The sequence below is a fragment of the Anarrhichthys ocellatus genome, unplaced genomic scaffold, assembly GCF_004355925.1.
Source record: "Anarrhichthys ocellatus isolate YVR2014 unplaced genomic scaffold, GSC_Weel_1.0 scaffold28, whole genome shotgun sequence".
In the NCBI taxonomy this organism is placed as follows: domain Eukaryota; kingdom Metazoa; phylum Chordata; class Actinopteri; order Perciformes; family Anarhichadidae; genus Anarrhichthys; species Anarrhichthys ocellatus.
In genome coordinates this window covers 209,016-220,062 of record NW_022280058.1, presented here as the reverse complement: position 1 = coordinate 220,062, position 11,047 = coordinate 209,016, and the positions used below count along the sequence as shown (strand labels likewise).

General features: G+C 40.3%; 2 protein-coding genes across 5 annotated transcripts in view; both read left to right on the top strand.

The window, feature by feature from the left end:
- The first annotated feature begins 90 nt into the window (after positions 1-90).
- On the top strand, positions 91-9,061 carry rcor3 (REST corepressor 3). Of its 4 annotated transcripts, none has more exons than XM_031863287.1 (10): positions 91-426; positions 566-618; positions 1,443-1,604; positions 1,804-1,928; positions 2,221-2,299; positions 3,163-3,378; positions 4,361-4,438; positions 5,136-5,193; positions 5,834-6,078; positions 6,529-9,061. In XM_031863287.1, exons 1-10 carry the CDS (start codon positions 384-386, stop codon positions 6,907-6,909), a joined length of 1,440 nt encoding a protein of 479 aa, XP_031719147.1. In that variant the 5' UTR covers positions 91-383; the 3' UTR covers positions 6,910-9,061. The 4 variants fall into 4 exon arrangements, with proteins under 4 accessions (XP_031719147.1, XP_031719145.1, XP_031719146.1 ...); XM_031863285.1 differs by having other exon boundaries at positions 3,127-3,378; XM_031863286.1 differs by having other exon boundaries at positions 1,804-1,955.
- Positions 9,062-9,884: 823 nt separating this feature from the next.
- traf5 (Tnf receptor-associated factor 5) overlaps positions 9,885-11,047 on the top strand; it is a 7,052-nt gene continuing 5,889 nt past the window's right edge. The window contains exon 1 of the mRNA XM_031863279.1: positions 9,885-10,013. The gene's annotated coding sequence lies outside the window, so the exon portion shown is untranslated. The remainder of the gene's footprint in view (positions 10,014-11,047) is intronic.

Here is an 11,047-nt window from a genome sequence, read left to right as displayed (position 1 = left end):
TTTTCTGTTTATTATTTCTTTCTTTTTGAAGTTATGTAAGTTTGATTACACAAAAAAAGTAATAACATTTTTAAAGGATATACCAACATCAATATTTGAGCATTAAATAAAACATCATCCAACATTTGTTGTTTTTTAATTTAAAAATAGCTTGTAATGTGTATACAATTATTGTGACCCACGTTTGGGATATTTTACAGTGTCAACATAATCCTGTTAATGCTTTTTAAAATTAGTTTTGAAATAATATATTTGTTAAAATGCACAATCAGTATTTTTGACTGTATCATTTACAGTACAGTACTTCTTTTCTCAAAGATGGGTGTGATGTTCTTTGTGTTTGTTCAGGCTCTACTAAGTACACGGATAAAGACAGCGGCGGGATGCTGGTTTGGTCTCCGTATCACACCATCGTCGACTCCAAACGTAAGTCAACTTCCTGTCATCCTCACACACACACACACACACACACACACACACGTAACACCGAACACACACTGAACACAACACACATTGCTGCAGTCCTCCATCAGACTGATGCAACTGTGTGTGTTTTCCCCCACAGTTGATGAATACATCGCTTTGGCCAAAGAGAAACATGGATACAACGTGGAGCAGGTGAGTTACGTTTCAGCCCCCCCGTCCACTAAAATATCGGTTTCCCACGTCCAGATGACGGAACTTTTCCAAAACGGCCTCCGAAATGTGTTTAAATATCACAAAAGAAAATGGAAAACTTTTGCAAAGCGATGATGTGAGCTGCTCAGTGAGGGTCGACTGTGTGACAATGAAGTTAGAAACTTTCTAAATGTCCGTGCAGCCGATCACACAGAACAGCTGTTGTCATGAAGCTGCAACTTACATTGATTTTGTCGGATGACGTGCTGACCATAAAATAACGTCTGTCTCACTCAGAGGTTTGGTTTTTATTCTCCCTAAACATCCTGAAAGTTTCTCCAAACTGTAAAAATAATGTGCGCGTCAGTCTGACTTCAGACTGATAGTAATTCATCTCTAAAAGTTTCCAGTTTCATCATGTCAGGGTTTCAGAAAAATACAACGATGGATAACTTTAAAAGAAAAAAAAAGCCTATTTTGACTTAATAGAGATCCAAACAGCTCATGAAGTCAAATCAATCCAGCAACACTGGAGATGACGATCTGCACAACTCTGCACTATTACGACTCTGGAAAACATCAGTTTGTGGTGCCGATGAAGCCGTTTGACGGCTGGCATTAAGTGGACAACTCAAACCACATTAAATACAATAAATCATATTGAAATGTAGAAAATCACATGCTGATATACATGTTTTATTTTGTTTGCATTATAAATTCTGTGACCATTTATATACAACATGTAAAATATATATATACAGTATATATTTTTAAATCGGATGTGTCCCTCACACTCCTGTGTGTGTGTGTGTGTGTGTGTGCAGGCACTCGGCATGCTGTTCTGGCACAAACACAACATAGAGAAGTCTCTGGCCGACCTGCCGAACTTCACCCCGTTTCCAGACGAGTGGACGGTGGAGGACAAGGTGCTGTTTGAACAGGCCTTCAGCTTCCATGGCAAGAGCTTCCACCGCATCCAGCAGATGGTAAACCCCCCCCCCGTCTGTACCGTGTGTCTGATTTACTGTACTATTACCGTAATATAGTCACAAAGTAACCAAGTCCATTTACTACCATTCTCTACTTCTTTATACTGTAGCTGCTGATTACTTTTCAGATTATGGTTTTACGCAAAAAAGACTTGATGAGCAGTAAATGCTGAATTTTTGATCATGTTTCCTTCAGTTACCGGACAAATCCATCTCCAGTCTGGTAAAGTACTACTACTCCTGGAAGAAGACTCGCTCCAGAACCAGCCTGATGGACCGGCAGGCTCGTAAACTGGCCAACAGGAGCAACCAGGACGACAGGTCACTCCCAAACTCTCAGTTTATGAAGTAAAGAAACGCCATCGTAACAATTAAAGAAATACTTCACCCTCAAGATGACCATTTGTATATCAAGTACTCGCAAATATACGTAATTTTGTGTTATTGACAAAAAAAACGACTTTTTGATTCAGATCAGAGTCGTCATATCTCGTGTTTACGTTCTTCTTCTGTGGTGTCTAATGTGTCTGTTCGGGATCTTGGCCGGCTGTGTTGTTGTTGTTAAAATGACGTCTACCGACTGAATTTTGGCTTCTTGTTGTTGTTGCCGTAGTGATGAGGAGATGGAGGAGGCCCCTCCCATCGAAGCCAACGACAGCGACTACGACCCCAACAAGGAAACCAAGAAAGAGGTACGACAACACACCTGATGACTCACTAAAGGAAGTCCCTGTTAAAACCTCTGTGATCTCAGATGGGGCTTTTATACATTTCTTTTCAAATGTTTTTGAATTAGACCCTAAAATATTCCATTCGTAGAAAAGATTAATAAACAAAGACACTTCTCAAATTCTGTCCCTTGGCAGGTCTGCAACATTTATTGATCAAATTTTTTACTAACATGAATCTGTCTTTTTTTTCTTCTTTCAATTAGCTATTTAATCTAGAAATTCGGGATCGTAAAGGTGTTTCTATTACTTTGTCCACTCCAACTGGACACCGAGTGTATTTTATAAGACACTACAAATAAATCCAAACATCTGAGAAGCCGGAGCCGGTTATCGTTTGATGTTTTTACTTCATAAAACAGTTTACACGTCAAATTATTTAGAAATTTAGCCATTTATTTTTTGTTTTTCATCTATTGAACCCCGAAACTGACAAAATGTAGTTAAAGACGAGTAAAAAAAACAATACTGACATCAATAAATAATACTGTTAGTTCAATATTTCAAATGGAGTTAAAAAGAATAAAAAGAACTTTATACTTTAGCCACGCCCATCTCATTATATATGCACAAGTACATGTAGAAAATAATAACAAAAGTTTGAAATAAAATGAGCAATTTTCATAAATAGAAGACTAAAATATTTTATTATTTATTCTATGAACTGCTTGATGATAAAAGGAAAATAAACTCCTGATTAGATGTCGTTCACACTACATTTTATTGATTCAACCAACAATCTCACTTATTGATGCATTCAGTTACATGTGTGACTTATTTGTTGGTTTCAGTTGGTCAGTAAGCAGCTCTGCGTTTCGTTCCTGCAGACCCAGGTGGAGCCGGTGGTGCCGGGCTCGAAGGTGGCTTTGGGTCGGCGGGAGCACCACACCCTGCAGCACCGACACCACCAGCGCTCCCGCTGCCGCCCCCCCAAAGGCATGTACCTGACCCAGGAGGACGTGGTGTCCGTGTCCTGCAGCTCCTCCGCCGCCAACACCCTCCTCCGTCAGCTGGACATGGAGCTGGTGTCCCTCAAGAGACAGGTAGGAGACGCTGCAGCAGTCCTCCTGCTCCAGACCAGGGATCTGAGAAAACTGATGCAGAATGAGAAAGAAATTAATATTTATAACCAGCTTAGATTCAGTGTGAGCGAGACTTTCTGAATTCATCATTGATGACCGTCAGTAATAAATGTCCTTAAATCCGCTTAGAAATGAGTTAAAACAACGGATGTTCTTCTATCAACAGTTCTGTTTCATTCATCAACACAGAACCAAAGTTACATTCGTAACTTATGTTTGTTTGTTGATATTTAAAGTTGATAGTTGACTTGACAAAACAAGCTCCGCTTAGTAGCTGTTCTGAAGTTTTCCATTTATCGGATGCAGTTTACAGACGTCCTGAGATTCTTAAGCGTTTTATTTTTCATAGTTATCTTTTCGTTCCATCTTGGTTTAAAAATTGAGATTTAAAAAAAAAAAAATGGAAATGTGAGCATCTACAGTCTGCTGATGAAGACAGTGTGAAACAATCAAAAGCTCTGGAACAAGAACAGGACCTTGTGAAAAGAGTTTAATATCTTGAATGAACTAGATGTCTTCAGTAAACACAACTGTAAACCATCACATTAGATAAGCCTGTCATTAGCTTGCTAACATTAGCATGTTGCTGTTTAATACATTTAGTGAAATTGGTGTAAAGACGGTTGTGACATTATTGACAGAGAGAGTAACTCACCACAGACATCACAGGAAACATTTGTGTCGCTCATTCTTTCGATAAAACGTAGCGGTGGACTTGGTAGCACGATCTGAAAGACCCCCCCCAGGTGTGTCCCTGAGTCGTCCTGTGCAGTGCCTGTCCATGTCCCTGCTCTGCACTGCCCCCTGCTGGTGCTACCTGCAGCTGTCAGTCCACTGTCTCTCAGAGATTGAAGGACATTTACAGCTCAACATTTAAAGCAGAGAAGCGGTGAAAGTCACACTTGTGAGTTTTGTTGAAGCTAAGCTGAGTCTCGTTCTTCAGGTGCAGAACGCCAAGCAGATGAACAGCGGACTGAAACACATGTTGGATTCTGGGATTGGAGAGTTCAGACTGGCTGAGGTACACCACTGATGCAAAGAGGCTCACCTTTTACACCACCTCACAAAGCATGTCTAATAGAGCAACTACATCCAAATTACTATCACGGTTAATCACATAAGTGCTGGTAGAGCGAGTGTTCCATTTTATGTTACTTTATTCTTCTACTCCACTTCATCTCAGAGGCACATATTCTACTTTATATTCCACTACGTTTATTTGAAACCTTAAAGTTACGTTTCAGATGAAGATTTTACAAACAAAACATTTGATCAGTTTATAAATATGATGTTTTGTTATTTATTTAACTACCAAAAGTACCTGTAAAGCTTTTTAAATGGGCTCCACCTCAACCAGCTGTAACATTAAAGTGCTGTTTATGTGTTAATGCATCAATAATAATGGTCCCGTAATATGATGATATAACACTGACAAACAAATACTTTTACTTTTGATACTTAGAACATACTTTTGTACTTTTACTTAAGTGCAATTTTGAATGCATCAATATTCTCTAATAATAATATTCTTTAAATATCGGACAGTGGTTTGTTAGTTCTTTGACTCTTATGGTAATTGCTTCTCTGCCCTGTGTGGAAACATTCCATTCTTTTTGCATTGAGGTTTGATGAATCACCACCAGAGGACAGCATGACTCTCACATCTTCTGGTTCTGGTTCTGGTGTCAGTAGTTAACCGCCAGTCATTGATGTTTCAGTGTAACCAGAAGGTGAACGCCCGCTGGACCTCAGACGAGCAGCTCCTGGCTGTTCAAGGTGAGCTTCTTCACAGGTGACCAAGTAACAGGTTAGAAAAGGAGCTGAAATCCAACAAATACACGATGAGCACTGTTTTCTATTTTAAAGTCGCAGTGAAAAAGTAGTTTCAGCGTCTTTATCTTCAGTAATGTGCCGTTAACAAACCGGGGATTATCTTCACTGTGTCTTTAAAGCTGCAGTTATCAATATTTTTATGTTAGCAGCCAGTGGATCAGATGAATATACATATGTGAGCGGAGTAGTTCGTAGTTCAAAACACAGAGAATTAGCAGAACTCTACGTAGCTTTTTTGGCCTCTTTTAGCTCCTAGTTTTGGGTTTTGTGTCACACCTCCTACCTGCTCAGCAGCAGACAGACATAGTTAGAGGCTAGCCGGTGAACATAGCGGAGCACTTAGCAGCTAAAGAGACAGATATTTCCCTCAGGAGATGGTGGAGACCAAAACCGGAGCTAAAAGAGGAATATTGGACTTATTGATGACTTCCCTCAGTCCTCATCGTCTCACACACCAAGTCAATACATTTGCACCAGATAAAATCTCCCTCTCAATAGCCTATTTTTCTTCTTCTACTGTATTTTTTTGGTGGCAGTTTAAGACTTGATTACATCATTACGAACCCTCTGTGATGTTCTTCAGGCGTGAGGAAATACGGGAAAGACTTCCAGGCCATCGCCGACGTCATCGGTAATAAGACGGTGGGACAGGTGAAGAACTTCTTTGTGAACTACCGGCGGCGGTTCAACCTGGACGAGGTGCTGCAGGAGTGGGAGGCCGAGCGGGGAACGCGAGCTCCCAACGGAGACTGCGTGACCTCTGGAGAGGAGGGGAAGACGAGCTCCACCACACCGTCGGGGAAGAGCACTGACGAAGAGGATGAAGAGGTGAGACATTTGACAGTACAGTATTCAGGTTATTCAGGTTTTAGATATTTTATATCCCATGTTGTGTTCTGGTGCATATGCCACATTACCTGCATGCTTCACATTCCTTGATCATTTTCCATCCATCAGTTTTTAGATTGATTTCCTTACATCCAGGGCACACATTTAGAAAAAGAAATGAAACTTGCTGCAGATAGATAATTCACTTCAGTCTGAATGTTTAAATGACTTAATTCAATATATCTATTTCACTATTTCCATGTTTGTTTATTGCTTTTTGGTAGTGACAGCTGAATAATAAACGTCGCTGATACCATCAGCGACGTTTATTATTTTAACCAATAAAAGCATCTGTAGTGGAATTATTATTAATTACTAGAGGACTTGTGAATGTGAATAATGCAGACTTGTAGTGAGGTACTTATTGTCCCCCTCTTCTCCTTACTGCAGGGTCAGGTGACCTCCTCAGGTGCGTCTCCTGCTGCCTCCTCTTCGGCTCAGGTTCCAGTGACGTCCAGCACCACCACCTCCTCCTCCTCCCTCCACCAGCCCCCTCCCCTCCTGCGGCCCTCCCTCCCGGCCACGCCCTCCCTACACCGCCAGCCTCCGCCCCTCCAACAGCAGGCCCGTTTCCTGCAGCCCCGCCCCACCCTGCAGCAGCCTCCGCCACTCATTCGCCCCTCCAACCCCATGCCCCCCCGCCTCAACCCACGCCCTCCCATTCCCATGACCCTCGGCGGCAACCCCGGGGGGTCAGGTCCAAGCTCCGCCCAGCAGCCCCCCGGCATGGCTGTCCACCAATCAGAGGCCTCATCTTCCTCCCTCCACTGACGAACATCAGACGGAGTTTCTGCGGAAGAGACACAAGAAAGAAAATGTTCAATCTGAAGCTGCTGCGTTCAGGTCCTGTGGGAAAATCTGAGTGACTTAATTCTTCAGAACAAGGAAAGCGAGTTTCACGGCCTCCGATCACTTTTTCTACTCTTACCACACAAGAACATAAAGGTGACAAGGAACACAATCCAAAGTGTTTGTTTGTTGGTCAGCAGTATTTTAGGAGTTGACGTTTGTCTTTCCCACAGGATTTACATGCAGCAATCCTGCTGGTCTATGGACACCTGGTTTTCAAATCTTTGTTTTGCAAAAGATCTTTGGCTACCAAGTCTTTCAGTCTTTATAAATCTGTCACAGAATGTGTGCAGATTGTTAAAGCAGAGCCTTTACAGTCACTAGACATGTGGCGTCCCACAGGGTTCAATCCTAGGTCCCTGCTTTTTCTTTTATCATTATGCCTCCACTTGGACATAACTGCATAAACCGCAAAGAAAAATGGCACACGACAGCGGTACCTGTACATTTCAAAGTGATTTATCAGTTCTCATCAGCAGCCTAGTAGATACTAAAGGCTCGAGATGTTGCAGTATTTTCTACAGCTAAATTAATCTAATTGAAATAAAGTAATAGAGTCTAATATAACTTTGAATTGGGTTTTAAATTCAACTTGAATCAGTGTATCTTCTTACATTAAGAAAGTCAACATTTGTATTGATTTAATTTCATTATCTTTTATGAGTTGTCTTAATCCTCCACCTTCCAGAGTTATCCACATGTAAACTGTACTGAGTCTCTGCTGACTCTCAACCCTCTCTTGTCGATTGGTCCGAACAAATTATTCCAAAAAATACTGGCTCCCCAGAAGATGAACCATTTTGGATTTTAGTGAACCCATGATCTTTTACAACTAACTACATGTTCATCTCCACCGATGATGAAAGTCAATGTTGTCTGTTCCTGTTGTGGCTGTAATGACCACTAGGGGTCACCAACGCGCTCACACATTTTCCAAAGGGCTTTACGATCTTTACTGCATACGACCTTTCGGCCTAGATACAAATAAGGAAACACTTGAGGCTGATGTTAAAAGGTCAGTCTGGCATATTTTTCTTGTCGTCAACAAGTCTCATGTTTATCCTCAAACCAACATTGTGTCAGTCGCTCTCTATACTGACTGACTTACTGTATGTGGCTCTCAGCTCCAGGCACATTCATTGGTTCCTACTGAAGAAGTAAATCTTTAAAAAAGTCTCAGCAATTACCCTAAAACAGCAGGTAACTGTAGTTTTTTTCCCAGTGTAACTGTTACAATGGAGCTTCATGGCACAGAGGAAGAAGATATATCAGGCTTTAATACACACATAAATTAAGTTAGTCTATGGTACATTTATTGTTGGTTTGAGGCTGAACATAAAGAGAAATATATCACCAGACCTGTCCTTAAATGATGTGCCACTGAGACAAAATATGATCGCAGTTTTTATGATTTGTTGTCACCCAGCGCTTAAGCGGTGGTAAAAAAAACCTCTCTGACAGTCATGATGTTTGTGTAACAGATGGAGGTTGAACCGAAAGCCTCAGTGTTGTGAACAGTAGCATTAGACATCTACGTGTACAGTTTGGTATCTATTCGAATAATTTGTAACCTGCTGTCCATCAAATCAGCTGTCAGTAACTCATTAACTTAACTCTGTGACAAACGTTTGATATGAAGCTTTTTTGAAAACACTTAAAAAAAACACTTCAGTGTAGAAATAGTCTCCGAGAGCCAAATGAGAACTGGTCCTCGCTGTTCTTCTAATTGTCCTGTTGTTGGATTTAACTTTCTCAGAGTAGCTGTTGTGTTGAAGATTCATTTTGAAACGCCCTAAATGTTAGCTTCATCTGGAATGTGAGCTTCGGATGTGTTGTCTGTCTTTTTTTTGTGTTATTTATTCTTCTTCCTGTTGCTGTCAGTTTGGACTTGGTGTGAAAAAAAAATAAAATCATTGTGAAAGTGCTCTTAATGCTTTTTGGACAAACATGCATCACGGCGTTAAATGTAACTGGAGTCATCGAGTCGTACGTCGAGTTTCAGTACAACTTGTAAAATATTGCTGTTCACATGTAGCTGCTGAGACGTCTCATTAAAAACTACATTTGTACCATCTGACTGTTTGTATTCTTCACATCTGTACACACCGTTTGTCTCAATTAGAAACCAAAACGCATCTCAAACAGCCTGTTTTTATAGTGTTCCGTTGTTGTTGACATTGTCAGTAATGTGTAAATTAAATATGTTTATAACTGAGGTTACATATCACGGTTAAAGGGGGTCAGAAGTAAGGGACGATGTTCATTTCGCAATAATGACCGCCTCGCTAAACATTCATCTAACTTTATGTCAGAACAGCTGTATTGTGTTAGACTGTAGAGGTATACCTAATAAAGTGGACACTGAGTGCAGTAGTAGAAAGTTTATCCTAGTACTCTACCAACAGATACTTGTACTTTACTTCCATTTCCGGCTGCTTTATACTTTTACCTCACTACATCTCAGAGGAAAATATACTTGTTTACTGCACTATAGTGATTTTAAAGCTTTGCAGATGCAGAATATTAATAAAAAATATAAATCAACTGATAAATTATGATGCATTTTTAAACTACCAAGCAGTGTAACAAAGTAATTCAAATGAGTTTCAGCTTCACAAGCTGAAACACTAACGTGATGAACACATGAATGCATCAATAAGCCTAGGATAAATTAGTCATAAATGGGACATTCTGAAAAAGGCACTTTTACTTTTGTACTTTTACTTCAGTAACATGTTGAATGCAGTACTCTTACCTGTAACAATGCATGTTTTATAAATATTTAATAGAGTATTTTCTATAGATATTTTACAACATGTTCTTGAGTAATTGTGTTCACTCAGTAGTAATAACAGCAGGTTGTTGATGCTAACTCACTTCCTGCTGTTATAGTTTCCTCTTCCGCTGCCGCTGCTGTGTTCGGACCGCAGGTAATCGATTCTAATCAGTAATATCGATCCGCTGTGACCGACAGACTGCAGTGTGGAGGCGCCTTCAGGGACTTCGGTAGGATTTCTCAGGCTGAGGTAAGAAGAAAACGCACCAATCCTGACTTCAGTGCGGACGGTTGATGTTGCGGAAAGTGAAAGTAAAGCAGCTCCGGTGATCAACATCATTGGGTTTAAAGCGGACCACAGGGTCAAAGTCGAAATGTTTGAAACGTCATTTTATTGTTTTCGTGACTCGGCAGCAGTAAAACAGTTCTAAGGTCAGTTTAAAGCTTAATTTGAACGAGGAGATCGGCTCCAGCAGCAGCAGCAGCGGGGATTCCCCATGCAGCCTGAACTCATTCAAACACACTGAAACTCTCACTTCCATGATGTTTTACTGCATCTATTCATTTATATCGCTCTGATGATGATGATTATGAGGGTGATGGTCATTATTATTACAAGGAAATAACTTACCGCGCGCGCGTGTGTGTCATCAGCACGTGTGAAGGCATTGACAGGAGTCATGCTGATGAGTCAACTACTTTTACTTTTGTTTAGCATGTTTTTTTTCTTCTTTTGCACTTAGATGCTGCTGCTGGAATAATGTTTTTAATGCAGGACTTCTTTTTAAACGTAATTCTACTTCTACGTTAGTAAATGATTTGACTTTGTCCCACACATGGTAGTGGACACGTGAAGTCTGAGAATATTTCCACATCAGTCCAATCAAAATATAGATATGAACAGCTGTGTGATTAACTCTTACTTTAATTTTTCTCGATATGAAAATAACTTTATGATAACAAAAAAAACGTAATTTCCATCTTTACAAAGAGCAATAAATGCTTTATCTGTGATGCATGGTTCATTCTAATACATTTTTACATCAGGATTTTAGCCTATATGTAAATTTATTTTACCCTAAAACATGCAGAAGATTTGTGATAATATTATTTTTTAGTAGTGCCTGCAGATCAAAATGCAGGACGACTAAACCCTCAGAGAGCTCTCTGCTGCAAGTTTGAATATTCAAAGCATGCAAAGAAGAGATCTAAAGTAATAGTAAGAAAGTTTGTGTCACTTTGCTCTTAAAGGGACAGTTCACCCCAAACGTTCTTTGCTCTTAA